Source organism: Bombus flavifrons, chromosome 15 (genome assembly GCF_040668555.2).
Source record: "Bombus flavifrons isolate JBK064 chromosome 15, iyBomFlav1_principal, whole genome shotgun sequence".
In the NCBI taxonomy this organism is placed as follows: domain Eukaryota; kingdom Metazoa; phylum Arthropoda; class Insecta; order Hymenoptera; family Apidae; genus Bombus; species Bombus flavifrons.
Genome location: NC_138456.1, coordinates 7,671,820 through 7,686,766, shown reverse-complemented (window position 1 = coordinate 7,686,766; position 14,947 = coordinate 7,671,820). Strand labels below are relative to the sequence as shown.

The 14,947-nt window shown below is 39.1% G+C and overlaps 3 protein-coding genes across 7 annotated transcripts; 2 read left to right on the top strand and 1 right to left on the bottom strand.

The window, feature by feature from the left end:
* The first annotated feature begins 245 nt into the window (after window positions 1-245).
* Window positions 246-2,433, top strand: LOC138187872 (uncharacterized). Its single transcript, XM_069129110.1, has 4 exons — window positions 246-711; window positions 976-1,353; window positions 1,426-1,770; window positions 1,878-2,433. Exons 1-4 carry the CDS (start codon window positions 379-381, stop codon window positions 2,241-2,243), a joined length of 1,422 nt encoding a protein of 473 aa, XP_068985211.1. The 5' UTR covers window positions 246-378; the 3' UTR covers window positions 2,244-2,433.
* Window positions 2,434-2,452: 19 nt separating this feature from the next.
* On the bottom strand, window positions 2,453-14,706 carry LOC138187868 (myogenesis-regulating glycosidase). 5 transcript variants are annotated; one of them, XM_069129097.1, is made up of 11 exons: window positions 14,102-14,706; window positions 10,833-11,110; window positions 10,171-10,407; window positions 9,786-10,076; window positions 9,586-9,680; window positions 7,611-7,810; window positions 6,529-6,665; window positions 5,346-5,564; window positions 5,154-5,264; window positions 3,796-4,791; window positions 2,453-3,669 (listed from the first exon to the last, which is right to left on the bottom strand). In XM_069129097.1, exons 1-11 carry the CDS (start codon window positions 14,144-14,146, stop codon window positions 2,763-2,765), a joined length of 3,516 nt encoding a protein of 1,171 aa, XP_068985198.1. In that variant the 5' UTR covers window positions 14,147-14,706; the 3' UTR covers window positions 2,453-2,762. The 5 variants fall into 5 exon arrangements, with proteins under 5 accessions (XP_068985198.1, XP_068985201.1, XP_068985200.1 ...); XM_069129100.1 differs by lacking the exons at window positions 9,586-9,680; window positions 9,786-10,076; window positions 10,171-10,407; window positions 10,833-11,110 and having other exon boundaries at window positions 14,102-14,694; XM_069129099.1 differs by lacking the exons at window positions 7,611-7,810; window positions 9,586-9,680; window positions 9,786-10,076; ... (1 more) ...; window positions 10,833-11,110; window positions 14,102-14,706 and adding an exon at window positions 7,117-7,243.
* On the top strand, window positions 8,083-9,524 carry LOC138187874 (nucleoside diphosphate kinase homolog 5). The gene is made up of 5 exons (XM_069129112.1): window positions 8,083-8,434; window positions 8,507-8,899; window positions 8,989-9,127; window positions 9,208-9,296; window positions 9,384-9,524. Exons 1-5 carry the CDS (start codon window positions 8,183-8,185, stop codon window positions 9,492-9,494), a joined length of 984 nt encoding a protein of 327 aa, XP_068985213.1. The 5' UTR covers window positions 8,083-8,182; the 3' UTR covers window positions 9,495-9,524.
* Window positions 14,707-14,947: the final 241 nt, after the last annotated feature.

The following is a 14,947-nucleotide window of genomic DNA, read 5'->3' as shown; positions in this document are numbered from 1 at the left end:
ATGTACGTATCGATGGTCGTTAAACGAGAATACGGTGTTAATTAATAATTAAGAATAATTAATTCAATGACGCCTCCTTAGGAGACTGAGGAATGCTACCCGGTGCAGAAATACCACGACGTTCGACGAAGACAGGGTGAATCGCATCACGATTTGAAACACAAGTGTTGTTTAAAATGTAACCAGCCATGGACTGAGGTCGGGCCATCGGAATTTGGAAGGAGGCGTAGAAGAACAAAAGATCAGGTGCAACACTGTCCTTCTTGTCACTGTCCGCCTGAAACAGTGAAATATTCGATCGGAAGAACAAAGTACGTTTAATTCGCCGTTGTACCTTACAAGATTAGAACGATTCCTTATGATAGCTGTTCGAAAAACATGGATGCGGTTTTGAACGAGTACGAACACTTGTTGACGACTCCGACGAGTCAAACGTTCAAGCATCAGAGATCTCAGAGCAACTCGCTGTCGCCGAGATTATACGCATCGTCGCCTTGCAGCAACGCGGCGTATGCTCATTATCATTCGCGGAAAAGGCAACCGAGCAATCATCGACGTCAATGTAGGAACGAGCAGGAACAAATGCTTTCAATTATGAAGAACACGCTACATTCCGGTGGCAACGATCACGAGAGTTTTTATTGCGAATATCCACGGTCTATGAAAAACAGCTATAAGAAAGAGAGCTACTGTATGAAGAACGGTGATCAGGTAAAGATACTTCTTATTGGAGACTGAGGCTCTTTATGCATTTATGTTGCATTTGCATATTACGCTTGTGATGTATAAAAGGTGATATAAAATATTGCAAGTAAGGTACTTGTTATAAAACTTAGTCGCTGCGTAATTGCTATTGCCTTGCCGTTTCTTTAATTGCATTTATAGAACTAAGACTTTATGCAAATACATCCGCAGTCTAATTAGTATAACTGAACATGTCCAAATTTCTCGAAGATTAACACGTTTTCGAAATAGGCAATGACAGGAATTATGAAGACCATAGACGTGGACAGCGAGACGATGGAACAGTATATGCGACACAAAAAGGAGCGCACTTTGAAGTCAGAATCACGAACAAAAGAGAGACACCACGTTGATAAAATGAACAGGATAAACGCGGATGAAAGATACGATTTAGGAGGACATAAAGACGACGGCTGGTTATACACTAAGGGTAGATTGAGATTCAATTTATCCAAGCACGAGAATGAAAATAAAATAGAAGAGGAAGGTTTGGCTGAGGATCGGAACCTACAGGGGAACAACAGATCTAGCGTGCAACCGAATAAACTTTCTATTCTAAAAGGGAGCAGTTCGCAGACTTCGTCGAAGAATAAAAACGTCGATGATGTGGTGAGTCTTTAATCACCGTTCTTTTACTCTCAAGTATGAACACTCTATTGAAGCTATTTTTTCACCTTTCAGTCCAAGCATAAAATTCCGACAATCGACGCAAACGGTTATTCGAAAGAGGCAGATTTGTCAAAAGGAGCCGAGGTTTATAAACCGTGCCAGCGATCCGTTGTTCAGCAGAATTCTCCTCGCAGCCCTGGCAAAGAATCGATCAGTAACTCTGAAGAAAGTAGAAACGAAAGCTCGTGTTGCGAATTAGATAAAGAGGAAGACGAAGAATCTCCTTCTAGGAAGAATATTTACGCAGGTGGAGATCTCGATCTCGATCTTGATCTTCGTGCGACTAAAAGTTACATCGTTGATCTAATCGATCGGGTTCTTAGCAAGAAATTCGCCATCTCGCCGGGTCAGCAAAAGGTTTTCATTCGATTTCAAATGATTCGATAAGCCAAAATTTGTCCATTATTTTTCTCTTCCTTTTTTCTTCTTCAATGCATCTGAACATACTTTTCATCGCGTTTCAGAACATAGAATCGAATCGAGAATTAACGGAACAAGGATTCTCCATAGAAATAATACGTGCGTTGCGTGATGACTGTTGCGAGATATTTGCAAAGGATCTGTCGAGCCATCACGAAACACCGGCTGAATGTATAAAACGTTTGAAAACCCTTCGATGGAAACACATGCAACACATTCAAGACGAGTTTAAAAAGCTGTGTGATCTTCAAAAGTTTCTAGACGAGTATTCACCGAGGCAGTCGTTACCCTCGTTTCAATCTCTTTCGGGTGCGATCGAACAGAGGGTGGAGGAACGACAGCAACAGCAAGTGCAACAGCAACAACAACAACAACACGAAGAGAAACAGAATTTGGGTACGATATCGTGAAGATTTCAAGGGTCGATTTAATGGCGTCAAATTTTCACGATTAAATAGCTCTCTATTATCGAAGAGATGCATTTCTATTCAGCATTAGATATAACGCAACGAAAGAAATAGATTTTTAATTTACTACTAGTACTGCATATCGTCTATTTTTTTACCGAATTATTCGAGTTTGAAAGAACATAAGATTTTATTAATAAAACGCAGACGAATAAAATAAAATAAATATATTTTGATATATAAAGAAATAAATACTTTTAGAGCGTTGGAACGTTGCAAACTTAACACTCTTCTTCTTCAAATTCTTATCAGCCATTTTCTATGGTAAATCCATAAAATAAAGCGATCCATAAAGGAAGCGCATCGATGTCTTTTTGGCCACAACTTTCTTTTTCCTTCCCTCGGTTTTTTCATCTTTTTTTTATAGTCCCTTAAAATCTCCAAACTCACTAATCGTTCTCGTATACAGAAACTTGCAAAAGTTCTCCGTATACAAAAGTTCCATATATAGTGATATTCAATTTAAAATCTCGTATTATCCGGCATTTTCACAAAGTAAGCAACCTTATCCTCAGCGACTCTGTAATTGTGGATCCATCTAGATCCTTTCCTAAGGCTACCATCAATTCCATCCTTCCACACTCCTGCAGGCAGATAAACTTCTCTCTGTCTGCTACCGGAATAAAGTACGGGCGCTACTATAAGTTCCTCTCCCACAGAAAATTCATCAACGACAACGTGACAGGCCGGATCCGCAGGATCTAACATCCACAAGGGTCGAATTATTGGTAGACCAGTGTCAAGTATTTCCTTAGCGTATTTCTTTAACAACGGTGTCACTGTCTTTTGTCTTAAGGTCGTCAACGTCTTGGCTATTTCTAACACAGATTCATCCGAGTATTTGCTTGGTAAATGAGTGAAGCGTATCACTGGTAAAAACGTAGACAGCTGTAACCATCTAATGTACAATTCTTTGTCCGGTAAATTCACTTCAAAATCATTATCAGGATTGTTGTCAGACATGGGGAGAGCCACGTCTCCTCCAACAGCACCCGGCATAATGAATGGATAACCAATCATTCCATAGGTCAAAACTGTTGGTATAACAGTCTTGATGGCCTTCCACGAGGAAGAGAATGGCGGAAGGGAAACGAATACTGGCGGTCGTGGCCTAGAGATCGCGCCTGACACACCCATCACTGGCACGGATCCCAATATCGATTTTGTGAATATCGTTTTGTAATGATCTGGATTTGTCAGTGGCTGCTCGCATTTGTAATAGTGAGGCATGTCTTGCGCTGTGCCTAAATCAAGGTAGAACGAGTCCACGTGGTACTTCATGATCAATCTTTCAAGCTTGGACTGCAGCCAAGGTAGAGTTTTATTGTTCGTGATATCTAGGACGCCCACGCTGTTACTCTGCTTGTACCTGTAAACAGAATTTCGTATCTTTATGTAATCTTATTTACTGTATTATATATATATATATACATGATTATACATATGGGAATATATAATCCGTTGGACTACTTTTTGTCGACTATTCTATTTTTACCTAGCCAAAGCGGGTATTCTCGGATCACTTCCTCTCTCAGAGATCAATAATCGGTTGGCCACCGCGTCTTTAAAATTGATAGACTCCGTAGATATAAACGGCTGTATACTGAACACGATTCTAAATCCTCGACGGTGAATAATATTAATTGTTTCTTCCATCGACGGGAATCGTTCTTCATCCAACACGAAGTCACCTGGACTAGGCTGCCACTCCTCGCTCAGCAAAACGTGTCCCTGTCTCAAGAAGCCCAAAGCTATCACGTTATCCGTGTAATTGTAAACCGCTGCTTCACTGGTAGGTGAAATTTGCCAGACTGGTTCAGACAGCAGCGAATGAACCGCGTTCAACTCATCCGGTTTTAAACCGTCCCACAACGACTTCTCAGCCATGGAAGAATGCAAATTCTTCATATTATCGGTAGCACAGATCGTGTAGTTTAACTGAGGCAACGGTGTCAAATGATTAATATACGCGAAAGCATCATATTTCGCTTGCATACAGAAGTTGTTGCTTTTGTTTGCGTTAATCGACACGTAAAGTGGAGTTTCTGGATCAACCAGTACAGTAGCGCCTTTCGAGTTTAAGAAATATCTCTTGAGTACATTTCCAAAAGGATGTTTGGTAATGTCACCGGTAATAAAAGGACTTAAATCAAGTCGTCCACGTTCGAGAGGATAAGGCATATTCTGCACTTGGCCACCACCGTACCAATGGCCTCTCTTTTGCGACCAATCGAAGCAATCTTTGGGGTTGTAGTGAGGATTTAAACTTTGCCAAGTAACGTGGTAACAATGCATGTCCGTGTGTTTTGTGTGAGCGAGATATAGACGTGCTTGTTGAAGCCACTCCAGGCAAACAGAGTCTTGCTTCTGGTGATGAGATAGACAAGGAAATACTCCGGTCTCTGCCGGTATACCCTCGCCGAGTCTCGCTGCGATCACTTCCGTTCCGGTACTGCTGTATACGTGCATCACTCGTTTGTTCTTATTGAAACTAAAAATGACAGATTTAAAACATTTATTTATCGAGGCTTTCAGATACTGTAGCACAATTTACACTGTCGGAAATTTCTATTCTAAAAATTCATCAGAATGATAATTGTATTCTCTAATGTGCCATAAGTTTGATGTGTGACAGAGTATGAAGTTACGCAATAGAAAACAAAAATATACAAAAAGCACCATAGAAAGACGATGTAGAGAATATACAAAACTATAGAAAATATTCGAAGCGTAGAACTCGTTGTGATATTTAAATAAATCTCTGCTTCTGTTTCTTTACTTATCATCGCAAAGACATAAATTGGCATAAATATCCGCAGTCTGGTAATAAGATTATTACATCTTCTTGCTTACCTAAATTTGTCGAAATAGGCCCGTTGAAGGACGTGCTGCGTGTAATAAATATGCGCAAATCCTACCAGGAAGACGACACAAAGGAACAATATACCGACGAAAGCTCGAAGTCTAAGAACAATCATCGAAACAAACGTTTAGACTCTAAGTCGGAAATTACTATAGGTAGTCACGTTTCTCAAACTTGTTTACCGATAATCGGCGTTCTGCCTCTTCTTGCTACTGCGTAGAGCTTGAGGAATCGACAGCTGAAGTTTTTCCTTGAGCAAACTGCTAATGCTGTTAACGCTCGTTATCGTGGAGTTGGCGCTCTGCCCTCCAGATAGTTCCATCGGATCGTTTCCTAATTTCTTATTTATCATTGGAGACATGGTTCTGCCTTTCCTTCGAGGTGGAGCTTGCAACGGTACTCTAAACAATCACGAAAGAAAATATGTAAATTTTCTTCTTTCGAGTGAAATATCTAAAAGAGGCAGCAAGCTTTATTCTCGTTTCTTCTTTTATAATACCTTTGCAGAGACACCGCACTGCCAACGTCGTATCTTGGCATCATTTTCTGTTCGAAACCTCGCGAGAACGATTATTATCGACGTTTGATTCTCATGGAATTTATCGCCGAATTAATAAGCGATGGAAACTAAAACTGTAGCTTATTCGATTTCGCGTGCAAAGTGACTGCTAGAAACAAAGCGAGCGCGCGGTAAGCCTTAAAGTCTCGAGGGCAAACACTGCGTTAATCTCACCAAGTGCATCGTAAATTACACGAAGATACGCAACAGCGTACACGTAACACAAAGTACGCGGAAATCTCTTGGTGTTAAAGGCTGTTAATGGTCAAATACCGACTGACTGGCAGTCTGGTGCGACGATTGGGAGAGTCTCGATCGTACTCTTAGTGCGATAACCCTGAAGCGATATAAAGAAGGTCGAATCCGAAGATGATCCTCGCACTGAGCGCACATAATTCTACGAAGACACGAATACTGGTTTTAACTAGTTAGACAAAGGATTTACATGTGATGTGACGAATATTAACGACAAAGTTTCAAGAGTGTTATTCTCTCCTTTTTAAAGGCAGTTCGGATTCACGGTGTTTAAGATACGATATCGTTTTATGATTACTTTACTATATGATTAGTTATTGTTTTGTATTTATACGCTGAACTTTTTTCTACGAAATAGATATTTATATTCGTCTGCGAGCGTATTTTTGTATAAAAACGCGTATAAAATGTCTATGTACTATGTCGTATCGATAATTACAATATTTTATTAGCCTTGTCATTTTTTTTACGTTTAAAGGGGACGATTTATTAACGTGTGATCGTATTTAAAAGACTCACGGGATATTTATCAGCCGAATAAAAAAACTTACTTGGCCAACTCTTCGTCATTCGCTTCTTCCTCGGTCTCAGAACCGAGCGGACTTCCATTGGGCGTCGAACCGCTGTTGCTGAACGTCACGCTGCTGCTGTCGTCGCTCTCCGATCTCGTGAACTTCGAGGCGGTTCCCTGCGAAAGTTCGATCACTCGTGAACATCGAACAATCCCGAAAAAATCAGTTTGATGACAAGTAACAAGAAGAGAAAATTTAAATCGTTGTCACGTTTCCTGTTTTATCGTTTCTTCCGTGACCTTACTCGTTTAAACTCTCGAAATGTCAAGTCACGATGAACAACGATGGAAAGTGAGACCTGCTGCTTCGAACGACACTCGAGAACTACTCTCACGGAAACGTAGAACGGCATAGCACAGCACGGTGAATGCATAGGTTGACGATGGTAAACATTACGTAATCACCGAGAAATCATACTTTTTCATCGACAAATCGCAACCGACTCAGAAACCGAAGCGAAAACTTTCGGAATTGGAAAAATTATATGTAATTCAAAAATAATTTTTATGCCAATTCCCACCATGCGATATTTGCAGCAGGTATCAAGCTCCGGAATAAAGAACAAACCTTTATCACATCCAGTTTTACATTCTCAGATAATGCTCTTTTCAGAGAATAGTGAGATATGGAATAGATAGAACTGTATTTATAATCCTTGACATCCTTCACATACATAGAGAATACTGTCTTGATCTTTTATGTGAATAACAAACACATACTACTATACATATTAAAGGTTTATTGTGAATAATACAGATATAGTCCAAATGAATTATTCTTCACTGGAAGAAACCAGTTTCCAGCTTCAAATTCCTTCAGTACATTTAATAAACATATATACGGATAATTATGACAGAATGACGACAGCTAACGCTGCTGTTAATACCTTTGCTGGGCTCGCACTGTCATTGATTATTCATAGTCAAGCTTAAGACGATGTTTGATTTGCGAATATTAGGAAGAGACTGTGTATGTGTTTAAGCAAATATTATTGAATCCCTGAGAAACAAGTATCGTCTTCTATTCAACTTCTCTGCGAATATCATATTCTTCGAACTTACCTTTTGCCTATCGATTCGTAGATCCTCCATTTCATCCAGATTACTCGGCATCGAAATACTCGTTTTACGAATTCGATTAGCTAGTATCGTAGGATCGCTCGTTTCAGTACTCTTGTCATTTGGAACTTTTATAGTTTCCGTAATTTTGTCTGTGGATGTGGCAGGTGCGTTTTCGTTATGTCCCGCCACCTTCGATGTATCTGGAAACCATAATTATTTTCTCCTTGTTATGTTGTATTTCTCTGAGAAATAGAAATATTTTAGAATCGTAACTTTTATTTTCGAGTATAATTGAGTATGATCTCAACGCTATAAGAGAGAAATATTACGAATAAAATATTTACTTATTTAAAGAAGTCATTATTTCTTCCGAATTTCAAACTAAAAACTATATTTTACCACAATCATCGATACTCGATCAACAGTGTTACCAACGTTACTTTGTTTTCGATATTGTTGCCTAAATGTCAACAACTCTAACCTCGATAGAGTATGTTTTCTATCATACCAAATGAACACAATCGACGAAGAAAATTATAAGAGAACGGCTGACAATCTTAAATGCCACAAAAATGTGCGATTGCCCTGCGGATAAAAAGGATGGTAGCAGAAAGGTCCCGGAGACAGTGACGCTTTTCAAAAAATGTGCAAAATCGTACCGTCCAACGAAAGACATAACCGAACCACCGAGCTGTGACACAATTTCGGATAAAGATATCTGGAGTACTGTGGATTCTTCGCAATCGGATCATAAATATACGATCTACGGATCCCCAAAAGGATCACAGTCGAGCTCAAATAGTTTTAGCACTGGTTCCAAAGTGGTAATTTTATTCTCGATTTTTCATAATCGAACAAAACGTTTCGTCAGCTACATTATTTTTCACATCATGTAGTACAAGTTCGTCGATTCTGGGGAATGCGAGTGTCTCGGAGAAGCCGAAGAAGAACCATGGCATCCACCGATATTCAGTTACGAGCCCTGCGTCGAGGAAGAGGAAGTCGAAGAAAGGCCAGATATCGAGTGCACGTTGGCAATTATAAAACCAGAAGCAATAATCTATAGAAAACAAATCGAGCAACGAATATTCGAGGAAGGCTTCGAGATTTATCAAACACGATGGCTGCAGCTCACGCCAGAACAGGTGTCCGAGTTTTACTCGGATAAATATGGACAGCTAAATTTTGCATATCTTGTTGCCTATATGGCATCAGAACCTATAATCGTTCACGTTTTGGGGAAAAAATGCGCCGTTCATGAGTGGCGATTGCTCATGGGTCCGACGAAAGTAATTTATAAATAGGTTCGACCATCTCGAGAATACCTCGTTTAATTCTCCAATTACATTTAATTATAAATTATATTCAATTATTTCAGGTCACGGAAGCTCGTTTGTATTATCCTGATAGTATAAGAGCGAGATATGGTAGAAGAGGCGAGGATTTCAAAAATGCTGTTCACGGAAGTAACACTCGACAAGAGGCTGAGAAAGAAATTCATTTCTTCTTTCCTGATTGTATAGATTCTGTAGTTACATGTCCTTTTTTCTTTTTTTTTTTTTTTTTAATCATAGATCATTTCGTCTGTTTGTTTCAGTCATAGTCGAGCCTCTGCTGAAGAATCAAATAGCAGTGGATTACTTGTGGGAAGTACTTAACCCTGTACTCGTAGAAGCACTATCAACAGTAAGAGAAACAACTTCTAGGATACCTTTTGTCAAACCTCAACGATTAGACCGGAAATTGATAATTTGTTAAAATTCCTTTACACAGTGTTGCAAATTAAAACCTGCAGATCCTGTCCTGTGGCTTGCCAATTGGTTGATTATGAACAATCCGAATAAACCGAAATTGCCGCAAGATCTTGCCATGATTCCATCGTGAATATCGAGATTTATATTTTATACTTTCGAAGACTTTGTTGTTTTTCGTAAATTCTATTTTCCTGATATTAATAAACTACGTTTTATCTCACCTACTGTGATATTCTCCTTCTGAGGTTCGTGACGTTGACATGGCGTTCTTTTGTTTATTGCCCTTCTTTGCGTTCCGCTTAAAATGGGACTGTACCTTGAGAAAGTATCATCGCGTTAATAAACCATAACAACATGTTACAACTCTACCGTCATTTCTTTTTATTAATACTAATAATAGTCGTTCTATCGATATCGGTACCTCGAAATTACTAAATTTTGCACAACATTCACAAGCTGTTCGTCCTCAAAAATTCCGTGGCCGAGCGTTTCGTTTTCTTTGGTTAACGCGCACTGTTTCTTTTCGACATTCCCATCAACATTCACCGCAGAATCCTTCGTTCTACCTCGTAAACGCTCTCCTCGTTCACGCGTAGAATCACAATTCCCAATGTGACTCACAGTCGGTAAATGAATCGTATTCGACGAGTACAAATTATTCACTTTATGGACACGATTTATTTCGTCCAATCGTGATCCCCAAGTGGAACTCCTACACCCAAAAAATTAATCCGTAATTCTGACGACTTTTCGATCGACGTATTATTCGACCGAACAACGTGAGTGAAATCGAAATTGCGTTCTACCTAGGGCGTTCTTCGTTTACGAAACGCACTCTTGCTACTGTTCCACCACTCTGCTCGTCATCGAAATCATTGCACGTGATTTCCGGTGTCGTGCCGATTAATCCATTGTCGTCTGGAATTTCCAGATCGTCCCGGAGGTTACCGTTTCTTCTCGAACTCTTCCCTTCGTTCGACACCTTCTTTCTCGCCGGTTTTTCGGGTGTTTTCGCTGGATAGTATTTTCCTCCACTTGGTGACCTTCGAAGTATATGCAAGATAAGGTTATTATATCGTTATCAGCGCGTGAAAACTTTACAGGGTCGTTTCGTCTGTTCCCGAAAATTAGGTCTAGTTCATAGAAAGCTTCGTATGCTTTATTCCCAGAAAGCTAGATTTAAATATTATTAAAATATAAATTATAGAATTAGACTTAGATCGCAAAGAGCTTCGTACGACTTATTCTCAAAATCTAAATCCGCGTTATAAGGAATGTGGTGTATTTTGTCCTCAAAAATTAGGTCTAAACCGTAAAGAACGTTTTACAGATATCGCCGTCGAATTTTCTCCAAAAAAGGTAAATTTAATAGTTTTCGTGATTATTCTAAGTTAAAAGTGGCGATCTGAATTTAATCGAAAAGAGATGGTCGTCGATCCCTGGCGTTAAACGAAGGCAATCGTTTTACCTGGAAGAGTGCCAAGGATCCACCCAGGTGGGTTCTCCGGAGCTGGTATCAACAGCTCCGCCAGCGGGAAGATGTTCCACCACGCTGCTATGTGCTGGCTTGTACCAAGGTGACGGGATCCTGACTATTCTACCAGGGGACAAAGATTCCTCTGGCTTACTTCCGCTCTGTTGTGGCAATAAGAATGACAGGGAAACGCCTGGTCGTTCTGCCAAGCCGACTGGATCGACACTGGCTACACTGACGTCCCAGGGATCGACGATGGAGAGCAATACTTTCTGCGCAAAGAGAATAAGGATGGAGAGTACGTCGGAGGGAAGAGGGGCAATCAGAAGAGTACCGTCACGGGAGTTGGCTAGTTAAAGTTGATTAAAGTTATGTCGTGGTACCGTCAGTTGAGCCAAAGTGAAAAGAAGAGGATCATCTCCAGACGGTTGCGTCGTGGCAAGAAACCTTCGTGGAATCTTTCACGGTTGAGCAAAGGGAGGAACGTAAAGATTTATCGTGTCGTTGTTACTCAAATATTAGAAATTGATAAATTTCTGGCCTTTAAAACCGAGTGTAAAATGTGATGAACTTCGAAATCGACATTCGTGAAACTAAGAATTCGAAGGTTCTTTCGTTACACATTTATAATCGCACTCGAACGAGCTCGTTAAAGAGAAATCAAATTATGGTATTTACACTTCGTTAATCATCGAAAGTGGCATCGAGCTGACAGTTCAACGTATACGAACCATTCGAATTACATAATGGAAATTGATAATGGCTTGCATGTCGCACGCTTGCTATTTTCTTTTTTATTTTTAATGTACCAGTCAAATTTTAAATCGTCGGTTGATTTTCTTTTTTTTTTTTTGAGAGAGGGTTAATTGTAGTTTGCGAAAGATAAAAGTTGCTCTATCTCGGCAAAATATCTATCTATCTAAAATTCTATCTAGCCAAGATGGAAAATTGAATTAAGATCCGATTAAATAGGATATTTGAAAAGGGCAAATATTAGGTAATTAAGTAGTATAAAAGCAGAGAGATTGGCGTGTTGCATTTATTCGCTACACTGTAAATATATTTGCGAACTGTACATCGAGCGGTGTAGTCGGTATTATCAAGGGGACCATATCTTGTTTACGTTCGGCGGAGCAACGGACAGAGTTTTAAACAAACTAGACAATAAAACAATTACAAAAAAGCTGTGCAAAGATTACATGTACGGTTTAAATCGCTGCAATTGGCGAATGAACAATTTTCTTAGATGTTCGTTTGTTGCTTCGCTATTGATACACTAACATTTGATAAAAATAAAAGGAAGTATTACTTGTTGAAGATAAAGCTACATACGTTGAATGCATGAGTCAGATTCCTCGTGATCCACGATACATGTATCAACCTCTTTTCTCGTTCTACGAGACAATTCGTGTTTTCCTGATGTCATATTAGAATAACGTAATTGACTGTTAATTGCATGATTTAACGACTACCGTTTTTTTCTTTTGAAATAAATACATTTTAATTCAACAGACAGAATCACCATTACAAAAGCGTTGTAAATTTGCACGAAAAGAGTAGCGACGTTTGGGACGACGTTGCTCCGAGTGACCGCCATTGTTTCACGTTTCGTTTACGATTCAAATCTCGAGGATTTCGTGAATATAGGAAAACAAGGAGAAAAATTAACGACGATGATCTCATTCGCACGGTTGATTCGTTTGCACGCAGAGATGCGAGTTTTCTATGAAATTAGGTTAACAACTGCAGAAACAGTAAGATAACTTTCGACCTCGAACGAAAGATCGAGTTATAACTCGATACAACAGTAGCAACACAAAGTTTTATCCTTTCCTCGAAGCGTTCAGAGTCTGATTACGATGAGTTTTGACACCTTTCCGTGGTCATTTCTTAGAAAAATTAATTATAATTTACACGATATGCCAATACTTATCGTGCATCGTTCTATACCTCGTGTTTAGTCCGATACGTAACATGCAAAGTATCGACATCCTATAAAAAACAAAATCAGATTTTTCACGTAACAAGAACTTTACGGACAAAGTTTAATTCAATCATGCAACTCTGTTATGCAAGCGATGATTTTGAAGGCCAAGGAAAATTGTTGAGATAACTAAGAAAGGCTGTGTTAAGTCCTTCGTCGACAAATGTCGCTGGCAGCAAACTCACAAATAGTTTGTCAAATTAGTTTCTATCGATCTATAATTCTTTATAATCGTTCGATTTGTTGTAAAACGATATTAGATAACGTGTTTCAGAAAATACAGGGTTTGCAAGTTAATTTGAGTAAGTAACAGAAATTCAAACAGTAGTCGATAAATCCGTGAATCAGACTGCCGTCCAGACTAAAATAAAATAAGTTCGTAATAAATATGGAATGGCAGTATCGTTTAAAATATTTATATTTTCGCGTTATTTCTAAATAAATTTATCATGCTTCCACGTATTCGGACATACGTTATAGTTCTAAAGAAAAGGGGCTAATTAGAAATGCTAGATAACTTGCATGACGTCAGTAAGACTATTTAACAGGAAGCGATAGAATTCTTAAATAAAGATGATTTACGATAAGTAGTAATTTAAATAGATTTCATTACTCGATAGAAGCATTCTGTAATTAAAGAACATTAAAATTTATCATTACTATTTATCATGGCAAATCGACGGGTAAAAACGCTTACAGTAAGAAGGTTGTTACTTTATACGATTCTTTCATATCGTTTCATCTTTGCAAATGTTATTCTTAAATGGGTCGGCAAAACCGAACGCAGCTTTGAAATGGTGTAAATCAATGCGTCAATTGTTGAGCAGTGTCAAAGTTGCATAACACTTTGGTCTGTTCGCACAATAAATTTTCAATAAACTACTGTACTTGTATATATTCGTTATACATATTGTATATAATTTCAAGATATAACTGAAAAAGGACGAGGAGAATAATTAGAATGAAAAGTATTCAAAAACAACCATCGAACTTAAGATTTAAGTCTTAAGATTCTCTTAAGTTGATCGTCCTTTTACACGATCGAAGAAAAATCCAATAAAAACGGATTCGCGAGAAAAGAAACATAGAATGTAATTTTGAGAAAACATACGCGCAACTTTCACGCGGTGTTTAAACGATCCTTATCGCTTCAAAGGCACGACGCGGTTCTACTAGAAAAACTATTAAAATTGTTATCGATCACGTTGCTCGAAATACGTTGCACTACGCTGTCGAAAAAAAAAGTAAATGGAAAAAGGCAAGAAGGATGTTCACTCACCTTTTGATTGTCGGCTCTCTTTCGTTTCCTCTTTAATCTCTCCATTATTCTGGATCGAACGTTCGAACCGGTTGATCGCAGACGATTATCGAACTTTCGAGCCTAAATTATACCGCGTACGTTGAGACGATTAGATGAGAGAACCTCCACCTTCGAAGACAGGTGGTTTTAGACTGATCTTCCGTTCCTTATATCGGCAACCACTTAGCGATATCTTCCGAGACCGCGTTCAATGTATCGGTAACGCGTTTGCGCGCGTATAAACGCTCACCGATTTGCAAGCGTTCACTAATACATAAAAATTGAATACCACATACTTGTATATATACAAGATATGTCCCTCTTTACGCCCACGGACAACTGATATCGATAAATCCCGTGAGTGACCAAATCGGAGCGCGTGAGCGAGCGTGTTTACGCCGCTACCGATCGGATACTAGTACAGTTCGCGATCCTTCGGTAGGAACTTTATATTTTCCGAGAAGACGGTTTGCAGTCACCAAGGCGGCCCATAATCGCGAAATAAAAATTTCTTTTTTTAAATGTTCGTGACGAATTTTTACGCGGCCTCTGGTATCGAAGGAGGAGAAGAAGAAGATCGCGTTCGTAGGTACCTTTTTAAGGGAAAGCTTGCGACGAGCTCGTGGAAGAAGAAAATTTCGAGCATAGAGAAAAGGGCTTGTTGTATAGTGATTAGCGATTAATTTAGTTTAGATTGATTTAAAGCGATTAGTTTCGAAGAAAGTTCGTAACTTCGGGGAAGATTTGGAACGTATCGATCTCGCGAGTGTTGTCACAGCGCTGTTCGAAACGAAGCGAGAGGAACTTGAGAACGTTATTTGAAAA

Excerpts from the sequence above, each read along its gene's own strand:
- LOC138187872 (XM_069129110.1), top strand. The coding sequence starts at position 379 with ATGGATGCGGTTTTGAACGAGTACGAACACTTGTTGACGACTCCGACG. Across the intron at positions 1,354-1,425 it reads ATAAAAACGTCGATGATGTG|TCCAAGCATAAAATTCCGAC; the intron begins GTGAGTCTTTAA and ends TTCACCTTTCAG. Across the intron at positions 1,771-1,877 it reads TCTCGCCGGGTCAGCAAAAG|AACATAGAATCGAATCGAGA; the intron begins GTTTTCATTCGA and ends ATCGCGTTTCAG.
- LOC138187874 (XM_069129112.1), top strand. The coding sequence starts at position 8,183 with ATGTGCGATTGCCCTGCGGATAAAAAGGATGGTAGCAGAAAGGTCCCG. Across the intron at positions 8,435-8,506 it reads TTAGCACTGGTTCCAAAGTG|TACAAGTTCGTCGATTCTGG; the intron begins GTAATTTTATTC and ends CACATCATGTAG. Across the intron at positions 9,297-9,383 it reads TCGTAGAAGCACTATCAACA|TGTTGCAAATTAAAACCTGC; the intron begins GTAAGAGAAACA and ends TCCTTTACACAG.
- LOC138187868 (XM_069129097.1), bottom strand. The coding sequence starts at position 14,146 with ATGGAGAGATTAAAGAGGAAACGAAAGAGAGCCGACAATCAAAAG. Across the intron at positions 10,077-10,170 it reads GTAAACGAAGAACGCCCTAG|GAGTTCCACTTGGGGATCAC; the intron begins GTAGAACGCAAT and ends TTTTGGGTGTAG. Across the intron at positions 4,792-5,153 it reads GCCTATTTCGACAAATTTAG|TTTCAATAAGAACAAACGAG; the intron begins GTAAGCAAGAAG and ends TGTCATTTTTAG.